This window comes from Pinus tabuliformis, chromosome 1_1 (assembly GCF_031772625.1).
Source record: "Pinus tabuliformis cultivar Carrire ecotype Pingquan chromosome 1_1, CPIR1, whole genome shotgun sequence".
NCBI lineage: Eukaryota > Viridiplantae > Streptophyta > Pinopsida > Pinales > Pinaceae > Pinus > Pinus tabuliformis.
This window is the reverse complement of record NC_142297.1, coordinates 840509317-840529117: the sequence shown is the minus strand read 5'-3', so window position 1 is coordinate 840529117 and position 19801 is coordinate 840509317. Positions and strand designations below refer to the sequence as shown.

The following is a 19801-nucleotide window of genomic DNA, read 5'->3' as shown; positions in this document are numbered from 1 at the left end:
CATCGTGTAACAAATTTGTGACAGTTATAATTAAAAGAACCCGTTGAGGCGGCAAGTTCTTGGGATAAAATCTTGTAGAGACTGTTCTACAGGCAACGAATTTGTTTCTCTTGAGATAGACAACGATGACATCTATATTGGTAGAGGTTGTGTCAACATAACATTTTCTATCATAAAGGATGTCTCCAACTTCCTTAATTTACTTTGGACTCACAGAGATAAGATTTAATATCCAGATATAGACTCCTCATTGCTTCTTGAAACATTACATAGCACAAAGTTTCCACTTCGTACTCTTCGTCAATTGCCACAACAGCCCAACCATTGTTCTAGGGCTTCAACGCAGACCTTGGCGACGTTCACAGTTTCCAGCCTCTATTATTTTCAACCACGACCATTGCTGACATTTGTATGCAACTTCATGCAAGCCTACTTAAATCACATTGCAACCGTGCTCTCGTTAACTTTGTGCAACCACACTGTAGTCACTGGGCTTCATTCACCTTTGGCTCTAAAACAACATCGTGGCTTTGGGGACTTCGTCAGAAATCCCTTATTGCTATTGGCACCAGAAACCAATGAATGGGATCATACCAATCCCATGCACTCGCATCATGCTCCTCATGGAACCATTGCTCAACTGGCCCTGTTGGTTTGTGCAACGAGCCATTGCTTCAATATGTGCTGCTAGTTTGTGCAACAAAGTCCATTTTTGGGGACAGTCCATCTATAGGAACAACTACATGAGAAGGAACAACTAGTGCTTTCATAGTTTGCTCACCACGCTCTGATACCAATTGTTGGTAATTAGAGGCGGTTAAAAATAAATGAAATAAGAAAGAAATGCAGGAAAAACTTAAGACACTGAATCACACAAATTAACGCAAGGAGTTACATGTTAAAATTCTGACACTGTGTCAAGGAAACCTCCACAGGGCAAGGGATTGGAAATCTTATTGCTCAAAAATGATTCTCCAAGTCATAATCAACCTTTCAGGCAAATACCAATTAATATGAGTTATTTCGTTACATAACTTCCTTTAGTTATAAAAATTGACTGAACGGTAAAATAGATTTTCTCAGATAATTATATCATTTACATTAATTGTTATCATCTTTTAACAATCTCCACCTTGACAACAATTTTCCTAATCCCTTTCCCATGCTCATTCATCATCTCTTCTGCAAGCCAAGAGAAGCCAAACACCATCATAGCTTCTCTACTGAAACTAGCTTCGTGAATATGTCTGCACGATTCTCCTGTGTATGGATCTTCTTGAGAGCTACTTTGCCGCCATCGATCATATGTCTCACAAAATGGTACCTTATATCAATGTGCTTAGTCTTGTTGTGATAAGCTGGATTTGTGGCCAAATGAATAGCACTCTAACTGTCATAAAACACATTCACTTTCTCCTGCGTCCTTCCAAGCTCATCAAGTAGACCTTTCAACCAGATTGCCTCTTTACTGGCATCTGAAGCAGCTATATCCTCTGCTTTAGTAGTGGACACAGCAACTGTTTCTTGAAGCTTTGACATCTAGCTAATTGCTCGACTTGCAAGATTAAAGACATATCCTATAGTAGATCTCCTCTTGTCCAAATCACTTGCATAATTAGTATCCACATATCCGCAAACTAATCCTTCACTACCATTAAAGATGATGCAATGGTCACTTGTGCCTCTCAAATATTGAAGCACCCATTTCACTACTTGCTAATGTTTTTCTCTTGGATTTGCCATGAACTTAATGACAACTCCAACTGCGTGTGAAATGTCAGGTCTTGTAGATATCATCGCATACATTAAGTTTCCTACCGCATTTGCATATGGTACACGAGACATATACTTCTTTTCTTCATCAGTTCTAGGACTCAAAACCGAAGAAAGCTTAAAATGGGAAGCTAATGGAACATTAATAGGTTTCACATTGTTCATACTGAACTTTTCAAGTACTTTCTCCACATACTTCTGTTGTGATAACCAGAGCTTTCCATTTTTTTTGTCTCTGTGTATCTCCATGCCCAAGATATGTTTTGCTAGTTTGTGCAACGAAGTCCATTTTTGGGGACAATCCATCTATATGAACAATTCCATGAGAAGGAACAACCAATGCTTTCATACTTTGCTCACCACCCTCTGATACCACTTGTTATTCTTTCAAAGAGAATATGAGAAAAATAAATATAATAATAACACACATAGCAACAATATATTCAAATCAAATACACCATGATTTATCTAGAAAATCCCTACTGGGGAAAAACCAACCAATAATAGATTTATTATCGTCTTTGGCTAAAATATGGTCAAACCGACCAACAACCTGAGCTTTCACCGCTCAACCATGGCTCAATACAATGGAGAATACACAACCCTGAATACACAAGCCTTTTAACGGCTTTAACTACATGTAATACTATGAGCTCAATACCATGAGTCACCAATACTAGGTGCCCAAGACCACAACTGTTGAGACAACCTCAACTCCACCATAGGGTCAAGTTTATCTAACACTATTTCGATAATAAAATGATGAACCTTACACAAAAAAACAGTGATACTTACATATAAACAAAAAGATGTACAACTAGTGACTAGTGGTTGGATAACTCTCTCAAGGGAAATTTGTCATTCCATCAACTTAATAACCAAACATCCTATTAGAGCTTCATCCTATATTACCTATTGTACCAAAAATAGTTTATGCAGGGATTACCTATCTAATACTAATTATCTTTGATAAAATGACGATATTTTAGCCTAGGATCAACTAGAGTATTGTGGAAACCGCTCCTTGAATCTGCATATCCACAAAGGTTTTGCAATCTTCTCTTGGTTTTGAGTTGAGGTTGAGGGTTGGGTTAGGTGTTAGGTATGTGTTATATTCTTTACATGACTAATCCCACGTATTGTATGTTGCATTGAGTACAACATGGAGTCAGAAAGGGGTAGAAGCCCCCTTGTGCAAGGATTCAAGGGTAGCATCCCAAAAAATAAAATTTTGAGTAGTTTTTGTGTCCATTTTTGACGGTTTTTGGCACAGTTTTCGCTTTTACTGATTTTATGATGCATGATGGTTTTTCCCATGGTTTTGTAATTTCGGTTAAGAAATTATGGTTGTATTGAATGTTTAGGGTGAATGGATTGGTAGTATATGGATGCCGTAGACATATTGTATTGTAAAACTATAAAAAATTGTACACTGAAAAATCTTTTTAGTTTTCTAAGTTTTGGTTTCCAGAGTAAAAATCTGTGTTAAGAATATAGTTTTTGTTTAGTTAAAAATCTGTTTGCAGCAATTATTTGTACAGAGTTAAAACTTACATTAAATGCCAGTTAAACCATCCTTCTTCTTTTGAGTGGCTGCTTTGTCAGGGTCCTAGGTAATTGAAACTTCAATACTAAATATCCCTTGCACATGACTTCAAATTTTCCTCAATGATTCTGAAGCTATGGAGAATGTCTTCCTGGTCTTCAAATTTCCCTCAATGATTCAAATTAATTCCCCAGTGATTCTAATTTTCCTCAATGATTCTGATGCTGTGGAGAATGTCAATTATTCTGATGCTATGGAGAATGTCTGCCTGGTTTTCGTTATTTTTTTTAAGGCTTGCATAATGAGGGTTTTCACCGACCAATATGTTTATGCAAATTTGAAAAATTTAGTCACCTTATGCGAGAATGAACTAGGCTAGATACTAGTCTTTGAACCTCCTCATAAGGTTTTAGAGAAGGCCATCCTCCTCTCTCCCACTTCCTTCTGTATTAGAGAAGGCCATCCTCCTCTCTCCCACTTCCTTCTGTATTTGTTCCACATCATACAGACCACTGTAATTGTTCCACATCATACAGACCATGGGATGCTTGCTTCTTTTCCCTTTTTTTTTAAGCTTCCCACGCCTCACCAGCAACCCTGGACGGGTGAGTGGGTAGAGCCGCAAAGGAAGCTTTACCAACGCCCACACTTTCCTCCGACCTCCAACATGGCTAACTCCACGCGCCATGCCAACTTCACCAAGTAAGAACCTCTGCAAGACAAGCACTAGACCAGAAACACCACTAAACAAGGACAAAGTCGAGCGTGGGAGGTCAAAGTTGGCCTCCACCCACCTTAGCTTCTTCTTCACCTAGCCCGAAACGCCTAGTTGCAAGACCACCTAATTAAGACCAAAAGTCGAGCCCTCCAACGAAACACAGGAACGAAACAAAACAGAGCAAGAAAGAAAGAGGGCAAATTTTGTTTCCAAACTAGAGAGAGTTGGGCCTGAGGATGACTGGCTTAATCAACATGACTCAATTTTTCTCTTCCCTTGCCAATGAACTCAGAAAAATACCAACCACACTAACCTAACCAACAGAGGAAAATACTAAAACTTTGTCTATAAAAGGGCATCGATAAATCCTTCGACCGTTATCCGTTGCCTTCTCATGATGATAGTGCTTGAGTCCCGCCTATTCTTGCTTCATAGATCCTTCACAACAGACAATCATCATCCGTGCTTGCTAGTGTTATTCACCAGGCCATTGTCAAACAACATCTCTGTGAATCAAACAAAGGGGAAGCTCACTCTCCTCTCCATCATTTGCCTAATACTATGGATGCTGGTTTGCCTCCTTTTTCTGATCGCTACAACCACTACACATGCGGCTCTACTGACAATCATCGAGCAAAAACAGCCCTGTATCACAAAAACCCAGAACAGAAACGCAAAAATTTAAGGAAAGCCTTTATACAAATTTCTTCGCTGGTCTACGCGTCCTCCCAGTGAATCAAAGGTCATGGGTTCGAGCCTTACCTTGCAAACGCTGGGCACACCAGTCTCCAAAAAGATCTAGCTCGGTTGAGCTACCGCCCCAATGGCCACTAAAACAGCGCCCAATAGCCAAGGCCACATCAGCCAATCTGGTTCAATACTCCTCGTTCCAGGTTTCTCGTTGCAGGGATCAGCGCTGAAGGGTGGGGAAAATACCGTTGATTTTGTCATCGACTTTACAAGCACTGAGATACGTAGGTGGGGAGAGGAATTCCCAATGCTTAAAGAACGGCAGGCCTCGCGATGCCCTGAGAAATGGGCGACAGGAAGGGTTTAGGGGATGGATCGAATGCAGTCGAATTGAAATTAACGAGGGAATTCTTTGGGACAGGTAATCAAATTACAGAGCTCACAGAACATGTGTCGGGTATAATGACTGATCTGACAAGTGTAGATTAGTTGGGGTGTTTCTATCATGGATTAGTTGGGTGTTTGTATCATATATGTAAGGGTGATTAGTTGGGTGTCTGCATCATATATGTAAGGGCGTAAGGTTTTATTAATGAACTGCAAATTTTGGGCTGATTGGTTTGATTTCTCTTGATAGTTAGATTCCTGGATATTCTCACAATTTGCAATTCTAATAAAGTTTGTCATATAATAGAAAAAAATTAAAGATAAAAACCAGTTCAAATTCGCACCCGGCGTGCATGATATGATGGCTGGGGCGGATGGCTTTCGCTCCCCCAGCCGTGTTCGATCCCTGCGGAGGACCCCTCGCTTCGGCGATATTGTGACGGCTTTGCCGTAAAATCAGCTGGCTTCGGCCGTACTCTGTCTGGCTTCGGCCATAATGTAATCTGGCTTCGGCAGTTTTCTGACTGGCTTCGGCCATATTGTAATCTGAGGGCTTCGGCCATATATAAGGATTTCTCTATGAAAAAAACCAGTTCAAATCTCTTGCTAATTAAAATCTCTTGCTAATTAAATTTCTGATAATTCTCATAAAATTTGCTATACAATCGAAACAAATTTAGAGATAAAAAATAGTTCAATCTAATTCAGGATATTTCCACAATCCACATAAATTTTGACATCCAATAGAAAAAACAAAAGTTAAAGTCAAAACTAGTTGGAGAAAAATCCACAAAGTTTCCGATAGAAAAAAGAAATTAAAAGCAAAACCAGTTCAAATTTCATGAAAATGGAGAAAAGAGTAAGAACCAGTTCATATCTCATAAAAAGAACAGTGGAGGATAAGTAGTACTTATGAAGAAATAAATTATTTTATATAACGTTTAAATTTGATGCAATTTTATATAATTTTGTTAGAAAAATGTCCTTATTAATAAATAAATCTTTTTTCGTTTAACATTAAAACTAATCTCAATCTAAATTTCATATAATTAAAAATAATAACAAAAAGAAACTATTAAAAAAATAAAAAAATATGACTTTGTGTTTGGAAAAATAATAAGATAAAGTTTATTATTAAAAAAAAAAAAATATGACTTTGGGTTCGGAATCTTCGAGCTGAGTGATACTCTTATCGAAATATATTATTACAGATTCACAATTGTTGTCCAAGTTATTCTAGAAGTTTTAATGATTATTTATCCATTTTTAAAGGATCACTCCTTTTCGAGTCTAAGTATACGTTTTTTACTTTAGCTTTTCGAGTAAAAGTAGAACATATTTTATTAATGTGATGTGGTATCATTATATGATGTTATAATTAATTTTTATTTTAATATATTTTATTTTGTGAATATTTTACATGAACAATAACAATGAAATAAGGATTATAGGACCTTAACACTTTTACAATGTACCAAAAAAAAAATATATTTTTTTGGAAATATCTTCCTAAAGTTGAAAACCCCTCTCTCTTGATATTAAATCACTAAATGTTAAATATTTAAAGAGAATATGAATAAACCTACATCTTTCTTCAAACCTACCAATGGACTTTGGTATTACGTTGTTGGTTAATGTTCTCTCTAAATGGTGTAAACACAACTCGAATAATACAACATAAAGATAAAAAGCACCCAAGCACCCAACTCATGAAGTGAATAAATTTATAATATTGTTTTTAAATTTAAATTTTAATTGATTGAAAATTATAACTAATTTTTTTAATATATATATATATATATATAAAAGTTTAACATAAGTCATTTAATATATAATATTTGTTTGCAAAAAATTATTAAACCTAATTAAAATTTTATTTATTAAAAAATAAGTATATATAATATAAGTTTTAATATAATATTAATCCCACGTATATATATATATAATATTTTTCTTTAATGTTTCCACAAGTAATCTAGGGGCCAATTCTTGTTGGTAAGAATTATGAGTTTCGATCTTTGAACATGAAAATTTTCTTATTAAAATTAGTGGAGAATAGTTTCTCAGAATTTGATTAAGTAAATTCTACAGGTCATGATTAATGCTCAATGAAATAGGTTTGCAAAATTGAGGAAAAAGGAAAATAAGGCTAAGTATTGGATTTAAAGTTCAGTGGATGATTTGATTTTTCCCAGAATAACAGGGGCATCTAGTGCAAAGTGAACCTAGGATAGGCTAGAGTTTGTTGGTATTCCAACCAGACAAATATATAAATAAGAAAAAGGAAAAAATTACCTTACAACGTTTCCTTTGTAACATATGGTGCAAATGCTAGTTAAAAATCATGTATATATATATATATATATATAAAATAAAATAATTTTTGCACATTAATCCATGTAACTAACTAACAGACAATAAGAAATAATCTTTTCATATTCAACTTAATCCATGTAATCCGACAAAACCCTTCTTCAATTATGAGTTTATATTTATAATTTATTTTAAATTATTTAAGTATAAAGGACAAATGCATTAGTTGTTCAATGATAATGAATTTTTCTTGAAAAGCCCATTCTTATTTATAGTCACATCAATACAATTTTTTTTAATAATTTTATTTTGGTACAACTTTTCAATTGAATTTAACCATGGTTACATGGATTGTGGCACAAAAAGTGAATTGCAAATTCATAAATATTATTTTATTGATTTAGCTATTATTTTATTATTTATTGATTTTGGTAATTGGTCAAAGTAGCATATATAATTAGATTAGTTAATTGAATAAGAAATAATAATAATAATAAACTAAAGTAAGTTAAAATTGTCAAAATAGCATATATAATTAAGTTAAAATCGTCGAAATAGCATATATAATTAGGTTAGTTAATTGTATAAGAAACAATAATAATTTCATTATAAGATAACATTGAAATTAATGTGAAATTTCTTTAACAAATTGTGTAATCTAATTAATAAATAAAATGATTTTTTTCTCATTAACTTTTTTGTTTGTAAAGGCTTTTAATAATTATAAATTTAAGTTATTTAATTTACAAAATTTGAATATTTTAAGGGATCTTTATAATAATGAATTTACGTATTCAAAAATGTATTTTAAATAACTTGAAATCACTATCTCTTTTAAAATTAAAAATTATATTGCCAAATTTCAATAAAAACAACTATTTTATATTAATTGCTAGAAATTTTGTGGAGAAGATCACATTAAAATTCACGAGTCTATTTTGTCTTGAACCATCTAGCATGGTTCATCGGCAGGACAAGATGGAGAATCACATTATGACATCAAATTAAATAGGGATAACTAGGTAGAGAATTAATATTTGAATGTTAGAGTTTAACAATTAATTTTGACTACATAAAAATATTTTAATATAATGAAGTAACCACACATAATCAAGAATTTGAATTTTTTATTATTAAATTTAATTCATAATTAAATAAAAATATCTAAAATGAAATAGATTAATATTTTTGGTCGTACTTAACCAATACTTTAAGGTTAAAATAAGATAAACAAAGGTGAAATAAATAGGTAAATATTTAATTTGTAGATAAATGTATATTTTATTTATTTATTTAGGAATTGATTTAAAGAAAGAAAGAAAATGTTGGACTAATTAAATAAATATTTAGTTATGGATAAACAAATTTATGAGTAAATAAATATTTTATTTATTTATTTATTCAAGTTTTGAATAAAAATAAAAATGATTTGAGTAAATAAATCTATTATTTAATTATTAAGATTAAAATACATAAATAAATAAATATTGATTATGGTTAAATAAATATTTTATTTAGTTTTGATTAGAAAGACAAATACATATTTAGTTTCGACTAAATATTTTATATAGTTTTTGACTAAAAAAGAAATATAAAAAGATTAAAGGGTTAATAAAAGTGAATATACTAAGGAAAAAATAATTATTAAAAGAATTTCTAAAGGAAAAATAATTATTGAAAGAATTGATTGAAATATATAAATCAAAATTAACCTAAGAAAAGAAACAATAGAAAGGTAAAAGAAAAGGATAAACAATAAAAAGTATAAAAGAAAAGGAGTTCACGAGAATAAGGAGTAAAGGAAAAAGAATCAAACAAAAAAGAAAAAGAAAAAAGAAAAAGAAAAAAGCAAACAATAAAAAGTATAAAAGAAAAGGAAGTCACAAGAATAAGAAGTTAAGAGAGAGAAATAAGAAGAATCATTGAAGGTGACTACATAAGATAAGAGAAAATTCAAAACTCAAAGTAATAAAAATTATAAAAGTAAAACAAATAAAACAAATAAGAAAGGATGAAATCTAAAAATGAATTAAATTAAAAAGAAAGAAATAGAATAAAGAAAAATATTAAAAACAGTGATATAATTCGATAAATAAAAAGAAGTAAAAATTTATTAGATATAAAAATACTAATATGACAACTAAAACATCAAGAGGGAAAGGGTGGGGATCCAACAAATACTAATTTTCTAGCCATCCTCTATATTTAGATTGTTTGGCTTCCTTTCAATCTCTATGACCTCCCTAAACTTTAGGTGATGTAAATGATCAATTTTAGCAACGCCCTAGAGCAGATGTAATGTTTTGTCTTTTTTCTCCCATGTTTGATGTTGGTTGCTTGCTCTTGAATTCTTTGATTAATTGAGTGGTGTGTTTCACCAATGTAGGGGGTCCGGCAAGAGCACAGGATTACATAAACACCCTTCATATTCTTCGGGTCCATCGAGTCTTGTATAGATCTCAAGGAGCGTCAAATTGTGTTTAGGGGCCTAAAGGTTGAGGGAACCTTATGTTTGTTTAGGATCATAACGACCTTGTTTGTGGTCCCTTGGATAAAAGGAAAATGAACCTCTGAGATCCGATCCTTGGGGTCTTGTTTAATTCAAAACTGAAGAAAGTAGAAGTAAGACAAATCTCATCTAATTTAACTTATAAAGATCAGTGATGCGATTGATAACTTCAATGGCTTCATTAATAAGGATATATGGCTTCATTATTAGGGATATTAGTATAAAAAAAGACTACATTGAATCTTACATACCTATTAACTCATTAATAAACCATTAAAAAGCTTTAACAAAAGACTCCATAAGGCCAACAAAAAATTTCAGCTTCTGGACTAAATATTTTGCTAAAAGATATGTAGTCCCTCCTATTAATTACAATACTATTATGTTACCTATTGCCCATGAGGATGTGTTCATCTTAAACTCTGACAGTCCATGTGAACCTGTAACTGTTGCATTTATGAATAAATATTGACAGTTGGATTATAAACACCGGTTGACTGGCAAAATTGTGAAGTTAAGGCAAGTCTGTGGGGGCAGCAACAGGACAATGAATGCATGCAAATCTAATGATGAAATTAGGCTCCTCACGTTTAGTTAACTAATAGCTTGTCAAACAAAATTTCTGAGGTCAAGATATTAAATCGAATCCAGTTAATAAATATTAAATCACTTTTGATTGGAGAGTAGTTAATGTTTTATCCTGAGAGATTTGAGGAATCACAGCGCACAAATCTAATGAACCACACTAAGTCGAAAAAAGTTCAATTGTTTCATTATATGAACAAAACAAAATAGCATAGTTGAATTTGTAGAATTAATTTTAAAATTAGGTGAATGTAATACAGCACCAAGAGAGATTAATGTATAGATAAGTTATATTTTTTATAATAATAAAAATAAAAGTAAAATAAAAAAAAATTAGAATATAGTAATAGTAACATTATTCAAAATAAATGTAGAAAAATCAAAATTAATAAATTTGTTAATATTTTCCAAATTCAATTAAAATAGTAAAACAAACTTTCATCGTTTTTAAACTCCGTTCAGGTCACATTTAACCTAACATGATGCCATATTAACTGCATACTTTAGAGTCAACCATGTTATTTTTTTGTGCATTTTACCAAAGCTTATTACAATTTATCTCAGTTCTTCAAATTATACAACTCATACAATTTATTTCACGGTTCTTTTCCATGGCTCCGAACAATTCTTATTGATATTTAAAAGTGGATAATAGGAGCCTTCTGAATCGGTAGAGATATTAAGAAAACAGAATTTTCAGCTTAGAATTCTCAGATCTACAACTGGGAGGAACCTCGGACCCAGAACCGGACACTATTATACAAGCTTTCAGACAACTGAACGAAATTGACATGGAGAAATCTGGTTATGGGAAAGACGGAATATTCAGGTCCTTAAGGCCATTAAATCTTCCACCGGACGAGAATGTCAGCATGGTCTCCTTCATGTTCAGAGATTCGTTATCTTATGCTCACAAATTGGCACTGGCAGATGCAGATTCCGGTGAGAAACTGAGCTTCAGGGAATTCAAAGACAAGGTGAGTATGGTGGGTAGTGGATTAAGTCAGTTGGGTATTAGAAAAGGAGATGTGGTGCTCTTGTTTTCTCCCAATTCTATTTATTTCCCACTGTGTTTCTTTGGGATTGTTTCAATTGGGGCGGTGGCAACCACTGTGAATCCATTGTATACTACCATGGAAGTGGCTAAACAGGCCCAGGATTCAAAAGTCAAGCTCATCATAGCTGTCCCAGAGCTCTGGGATAAAGTTAAAGATCTAGGTTTACCTGCAATAGTGATTGGGACGGACGGGGAATGTAAGGGGGCTAGTTCTCCCATTATTTCATTTTCGAAGGTCTTAAAGATGGGTGTGCAAAAGAGCCCACCTGAGGTTATTATCAAGCAGACAGATACGGCTGCACTATTGTATTCTTCTGGGACTACTGGGACCAACAAAGGGGCGGTCTTAACTCATAGGAATTTCATGGCAGCCGGTTTAATGGCGACCTCTGAGCAAGAGTTGAAGGGCGAGAGTCATTTGACACACTTATGTCTTCTTCCTATGTTCCATGTATACGGGCTGTCATGTGTCACATATGGGCAGCTTCAGAGAGGTAATGCTGTGGTTTCAATGGGGAAGTTTTCTTTTGTTAAGATGCTGGAGGTCATTCAAGAATATAAGATAACCCATTTGCCTATAGTGCCACCCATTGTGATTGCTGTTGCAAAAGAGAAAATTGTGGCACGATATGATCTGTCTTCTTTGAAGGAGGTTATCAGTGGAGCAGCACCTTTGGGCAAAGATATCATGGAGGAATGTGCCAATAAAATTCCACAAACCAGGATGATTCAGGTGCATGCCTATATCCATTTTCCCTAGTATGCATTATATATGAAAGGAGAGATTTTGCTCCTGATCATGCTTTAGTACTCTCAAGTCATTGGGATTTTCGTTCTTGTTAGCATTCCTGATTTTCCCCTTATGGATCTTGAGACAAAGCTCAAGTGACATAAACACACAATCGACAAGTATAGAGCCTAGAGAAAATCAGAGAGGTACAAAAGTTGGCCAGAGCATAGAAGCTCAGGTGACATCAATCCAAAGAAAATCGTAAAGGTATAAAAGTTGGCCAGATTATACAAGCTTAGGTGACATGAGCAAACAATTAGAAAGTACACAGCTTAGATAAGATAAGATAATTATATTTATGTCCAACTAATGACCACAAAGTAGGTCAAAGGGTCTGTTGAGTACAATGATGTCCATACAAAGCGGGAGAACCAAACGGTCTCCTATAAAAGATACAATGCATGTAGTAAATCAACATCTAACCCTGGCGGAGAAGAACTAGGAGCTAATAGGTTCGAGGATCAGACCCATCTCTCCTAACATCTGACGCTGAATGAACAACACTGAAGAAACTCAACAAAATCTATTGGTTCGATGAAGCATCGGTGGAAGGTGCGGACTGTCCACTAAATAATTGCTTGGGGGAGTTTGTGTGCTGCTGAGGTTTGGAGGATCTAGTCCAACTCCTAGGAATGAATCTGCTGCTAAGATCTTGTGTGGCGGGGTGAGGTCCCACGGATCCTCACTGATCTAGAGTTTGGATATGTACTGGTATCAATTGGTCCCTTGGTGCCCCTGTCTAAGGGTAGTACCCCTGAAAAATGCCGTGATCCTCTGTGTGGGGTCTAGTCTGATGGGAGGCTGAAGAATATGCACTCGGAACTTGAGAGCCTCCTGCATATATAAGGCCAAACATCTCTGATCGGGATACCTGAAAAAGTCGGTGTGGGTCCGATAATCTCTGAATAAGCGATGAAACCTTCGTTTGATCTCGTAGTAGACAGGACATCCAAAAATTAAGTGCACTTTGGTCTCCACTTCTTGTAAATGACAGACTTGGCCAGAAGTTGGCCAGAGTATACATGAGCTGCAGCCTTTATTATATGCCTTTATATAGGTGTAGGAATACGTAGAAACTGCTTTACAAAACCATAGCCAACCCACTATTAGAAACTCAAATGTATGTATGTATATATTTTTCAATACTATATTTTGTCTGGTTAATTTTGATATTATTGACTGAAATAAGGATTTGATCAACAAGAGGAGTGTAAGTTCTGGTTGGCTCCACCTTCAACCCTTTCCATGAAATTTGAACAAACTAAATTTAAGTCTGTAATATTTATGATTTCTTCTGATCAGAAAATTGTTTTCAATTTTTCTACTTCTAATAACTACACCTAATCAGAATTGCAAAGTAGTCTTTTGAATTTATTTAGTTGGTATCTTTGTATGGTGCTGCATGGCCGCTGAAAATTTGAAATGCTTGAACCACTGGAATAATACTTGTCACATGGAAAAGGTTCAAGGTAGAAAACGGCTGGATGTCCTCCCCACTGAAGAACAAAACTTGCACTTACAGAACAGAACATGCACACAAAATATTTCTTCCTTGTGAGGGTAAACAAAATGTTTTCGAAATTTTGCAACTGCACAAAGATTTCCAGATTTTGAGAGGGGGAAGATTGGCATGCTGAGGACAAATACGTTGAAAGGCGAGGAGTTGAGTGAATCCTTGTTTGCAGCACGATGGGGATTTGAAAGATTTGGTGAAGTCTAACATGGGCTAGATAGTGTAAATATTTCTGTACATGTTAGGGTTGTTATACTAGTCATTCCTTTTGTGCATGTTAGGGTTGTTAGATGAGTCACTACTTTTGTATATGTTGGGGGTCATAAAGCCCGATCCTGAGTTTCAAACTATAACTGGCCTTTTTCTTGCCCGCACAAAGATATGGGTAACATGCCTATGATGCGTGGATATTTCTGTACATATTAGGGTCGTTATACGAGTCATTCTGTTTGTGCATGTTAGGTTCATTAGGGTCGTTAAACGGGTCATTCTGTTTGTGCATATTAGGTTCGTTAGTTGAGTCGTTCTTTTTGACCATGTTGGGATCATAGAGCCCGATCCCGAGTTTCAAACTACATATACCCTTTCTCTCGCCTGCCCAACGGCATGGGTAACATGTATTCGTTACTTTTGGCTGACTCAACCACATCGAAGTTCCTGAAAATAAGTCAGGGGACTCTTTCAGGATCCGCAGATCGCCGTATTGGGTATAGATTCGGATCCGAATCTACCCGGGTTTCATTTCGAAGTCCGCTCCAAACTAAGAAAGGTTTCTCGAAAGGGTTAAAAATCTGCGAAATTAACCGCAATAATTAACTATCACAATCATAAATAATCTGAACGGAATCCATAGGAATGGTAGCGATTGAATGATCGAGAGCTTCTTGCTTTCCAAGGGTTTGCTGGAAAGAAATGAAGGCTCCGCGACATGGTTAGATGCTGTAGAGAGAATCTATAGGAATGATAGCGATGAATGGTTGGGAGTTTCTTGCTTTCTGAGGGTTTGCTGGAATAAAAGGAAGGCTCCAAGACATGGTTAGATGCTGTAGAGATAATTTAAAATAGTAAATTTAGACAATTTCCGCAGTATTTTGTCATAAATGCGCCACACTTTCTGTTGTATATTCGAACAATATTCACCGTTGTATCCAGTTTAACACATCATTTTGTTTAAGGATTATAAACTATGTTGCATTAGTTTCTGGAACATGGGAAACTTGGGAATTTGGGTACGGGTGTTGAGAAGGGCCAAAGGTTTCCCCAAAATTTACATAATAAAAAAAAAAAAAATAAAAAATAAAAAATATATAATTATATAATAATCAAAATTAATAGTAAATCAAAATATTTAAATATTAAAATCAATTTAAATATATAATCTCTCTTATATATAAATATATTCTTTGGGTGTCTCTCTTCTTGAGTCTTTCCCTTTTATTTATATAAAATATTAAAATGTCAAGTTCATTATCAATGCTCTGACACATGATCAGTGTTTCAAACAATCTGTCTTAAAAATACAAAGGAACAATTTTACTTATGTTTCTCTAGTTATTCTTATGAGAAAAAGTAAAGCGACTCTAATGGTTAAGCATTCACAGCCACATACAATATGTACACAATCTTCTGCGATACATATACATAAACAAAAAAATAAATACTCATCAGCATGACATCCTAGATATCGCCTTCACATTGAAGTGTCACACGCTTCCTTAACCCATCAAGAGATTGTTCCAGTTTCTCAATTAACGATATCGGTGTTAAGGATGTCTTCGGCCTTCCTTCCTGTGAAGGTTTCAACAAAGCCTCATGTTTTGTGGGCACTTCAACATATTTGTCTACATGATTTGTATTCCCCAACCCCAGGGAACGCGGTAACTCTAAAAAAAGAGTCTTCAAAGCTCCCGGAACTTTCCCAAGCTCCCATTGCAGCTCCCACAGAAAAGGGAACGTTCCCATACAGTTCCAAAGCTTCCGGGAGCGCGAGAACCACTGGAACGGGTTTCCCACCTCTAGGGAGTGATTCCCGTGTAACAGAGATTATAAATAAGTAACTGGAATTATACTATATTAAAAAACAAACTTAAGTGTGGTTTCGATTTGTTGAGGACACATTTGTCATCTGGCAACACGGTCGACCCGCACTCCATGTTTTTCATTCTCATCTTAATAGTATTTTTCCCTATATTCAATTTACGATGGAAATTGAATCAAATAAATCCCTACCTTTCTTGGATGTCCTTGTTACTCGTCTCCCAAATGGATCTCTATCCCATCAAGTTTATAGGAAAAAGACTCACACTGATTGTTATCTTCATGCCCTTTCACATCACCACCCCTCCCAAAAGTCTGTTGTTCTTAAAACCCTTATTTCTAGAGCTCTAAAAATCTCTTCCCCCAATTCCTTTCAGCTGAAAAATCCCATTTGGTCCAAGCCTTCAAAGCCAATGGCTACTCCACCGCTCAAATCAAAAAAGCCTTTCAAGCTGTTTCTCACCCTAGATCCACCAATCCTGATCCCTCTCCATCTTGTGGCCAAGTCACGCTCCCTTACATTAAAGGAACCATAGATCTTATAGCGAAGATCTTGGCCAAAAAGAACATTAAAACCGTTTTCAAGCCCCATAAAACCCTCAAGTAGTTATATCGGTTTGCTAAGGAAAAATTAGATCCGATGCAAGGATCAAGGGTTTATGAAATTCCCTGTTCATGCGAGAAGTCCTATACTAGCCAAACTCGACGCCCTTTTAAAGCCAGGGTAAAAGAGCACATTGCAGATATAAACCACATCCGTCTATCAAAATCAGCCATCACTGAACACTCTATTAAGTCCAAACATCTGATTCAGTTTGATCATTCAAAATCCTAGCTTCGGTTCCTTTTTATAACTCTCGGGTTATCCTAGAGGCCTTGGAAATTGAGAAGAACCCTTATAATTTTAATAGAAAGGATGGATATAGACTCAACCAATCATGAAAGCCTGTCATCCACCGTCTTGCACACCTGATAATATGGACTCCAACCTCCTTTTATCAATCTTCTAATAGACCCCTGTTGGTTGTTGAATCATTCATATTTATTTCATGAATACCTATTATATATACATATACCATTTTTCAATTTTCACTCATTTGGTCAACTTGAATCTTTATTTTAATTTAAAAATTTAAAATTTTCCAATCTTGTTTTATCACTATTTTAGTTTCTAGTTTAATTAAAAACTCATTTCACTTTAATTCAAATATCTAATAATTTTTTCCTTTTTAAAGTAATTTTTCAAATTATATCATCTTAAATTAATTTAAAATTGTTTATTTTAATTTTTAACTTATCTTTTTATTTGACTGCTTTTTTTGAATATTACTAATTATTGGTTTTCAAATAATTCTTAATTTTGAAAATTTAATTTGAATTTGAATTTGTATCCAATCTTTAACTAATATTCTTTGTTTAACTACATTATTAATCATCACTAATTATTGGTTTCCAAATAATTCTTAATTTTTAACTTTTATGTTGGGAACACTGAGAGGCGCTGAATCAATGTTTCTTTTCAATTGTTATGTTTACCAGTTAAAATTTTTCACAATTATAATCAGAAAAATAAATAATAAGGATTTTATTATAAACAAGTGAGGACACCAATCCTCTTTTACAAAAATTTGAGTACAATGATGTTTGATGGTACCAACCCTTCAATCTTCTAGGCTTTTGTGAGGATCCAACCTCTAGGGCTCTAACCCTATCATTTTCAAGGAAATGATCCTGTTTTTAGAGGTTCCCGCCTCTAGGGCACCAACCCTCCAATTTTCAACTTAGTTAACAAACAAAATGTATAAATGACCTACTTTCAAAAACTTCAAGACTTCCTTCAATAGTCAAACACTCGCTCCACAAAATTGCCACGGATCTTAATTTTGTCCACTGTCCAAGATCCAAATAGGAGTGTTCTTCACTATCCAAAGCTTCAAGTTCTTCACTGTTCAATCCTCCAAGTTCATCATTGTTCTAGGCTCTAGGTTCTTCATTGTTCAAGGCCATGAGTTCTTCACTATTCAAGAGTGCGCAGTGGTTTCAAGTCTGAAGTGTCACACATAAGTTGCTATAGGTCCGAGCTATAATTGGTCCAAACCTTCACCGATAAAGTCACGATAATTTCGAGCTTATGTGTGCCATAGTTCCACAAGTCTGAACTGTGTAAGCCACTAATCTGTACAGTATGCAAGCTACAAATCCAAACTATAAGCCACAGGTGATTATCCTTAAAGTAATCAAGGATCTTATGTGTGGTTCGAGCTCCACAGCTGACTGTAACTCCGAGCCTTTAAGCTATAGGTCTGAGCCTTTCAAAGTTCGAGCTTCCACAGATAACTGTCCACACACCTATCCGCAGGTCCGTTCCCTCCACATGAGATTGTCCACAGGTCCGAGATATATCAATCACAATTAGAACCCTTCACCAAATCTCGTCCTATTTAGTCCTTTTAGTTCATGAGTTGTGAACTATTTCCTTCTTCTCTGTTCTTGTGGTTCTCTTCACTGAATTGGATGATTGTGATGAAGATCCAAGTTCATATATATATGGATTTCATCTTGAAGTGAAGAGATGTGACCTATGGAGGAAGCCGACTTGAGAGACATGGTATAGGTCATCTAGTCATCAAAAATATTTTTCTTTGTATGGGTATTGGAGGTTTGGGTATCGGAAGCTTTAACATGACACGACCTGCAAAACTTGCGATATAGGAAAGTTCCGATGCAGCGGACGCGATATTATATTAAAAACGTTATGATAAAGCCAATCGGATCCGCAACCATATCGACAATCGAAGATTAGGTCTTATCAAAGGTGCCATTTCAAAAGTTCCGATAAAGTGGTGGATGTGATTTGATAATTAAATCGTTAAATTAAATCACGCCGGGTCCGTATATCGGAAATCAGAGCAAATCAGAGGTGTCTTATCGGAGGTGTCATTTCAAAAGTTCTGATAATTAAATTTTATCTTAAATCAAGTCGGGTCCGCATATCGGAAATCAGAGATCGGAGTCGGGTCGCATATATGATATTGCATATCAGAGATCAGAGGTTTTGAGTGATGACACAATAAAAACGCCAATATGATATTTTTCTAATTTAACTTTGGTTTAATATGATATATGTCATCAGGTGTGTTATCAATTATAATCCTCCAATAGTGCAACATCCATCAAGCGTGCTTATATTTCATCAATGACAATTATTGACCAACAATCTCCCCCTTTGTCATTGATGGAAATATTTCAACATTCTCTCCCCCTTTGACATCAATGGCAAATGGGGTGCCCAAGTACTCCCCCTATCAAGCTGCTCCCCCTGTCATGCTGCTCCCCTTGTCATGGTGCTTCTACTCTTGTCAATGTGTTCTCTTAATATGATGCAAGAGCAATGACCCCCATATTTTGGCAAAGATATTCAAATGCTTCTCGTGGAAGGGGTTTTGGTTTTGGGTTTGGAGGTTAGTTTTAGGGTTTATAAGACTTTAGTAAATGCTTTTAATAAGCACTTAAATAAAAGTTTCAACCCTCAACCCTAAACCCTAAACATTAAACGCTAAACTCTAAATCCTAAACCCTAAACCCTAAAATTTTTATAACATTTTAAAAAACATTTTGTAACTGATATTAAAGTTTTTATTAAAATCATTTACTAAAGTGTTATAAACCCTAAACGCTAAACTCTAAACACCAAACCCCAAACCATAAAACCTAAACACTAAGAATTTTATAACATCTTAAAAAATTTCTAACTTTTATTTAAGTGTTTATTAAGAGGATTTACTAAAGTCTTATAAACCCTAGACTCTTAACCCTAAACCCTAAGCAATTTATAACATTTTAAAAAGTGTTTTTTAACTTTTATTTAAGTGTTTATTATAAG

The 19801-nt window shown here is 34.7% G+C and overlaps 1 protein-coding gene across 4 annotated transcripts in view; it reads left to right on the top strand.

Annotated features, from left to right (window-relative positions):
• The window catches only part of LOC149216790 (putative CoA ligase CCL7), a 242721-nt gene that overhangs the window by 162605 nt on the left and 60315 nt on the right, over positions 1–19801 (top strand). The window contains exon 1 of one of the 4 annotated variants that reach the window (XM_089392854.1): positions 11124–12311. The exons of the other annotated variants lie outside the window; for them this stretch is intronic. Coding sequence (XP_089248980.1) covers positions 11313–12311 — 999 coding nt within the window. The 5' untranslated portion in view covers positions 11124–11312. Of the gene's footprint in view, positions 1–11123; positions 12312–19801 lie in introns of those variants that run through there. 4 annotated transcript variants of the gene reach the window in all.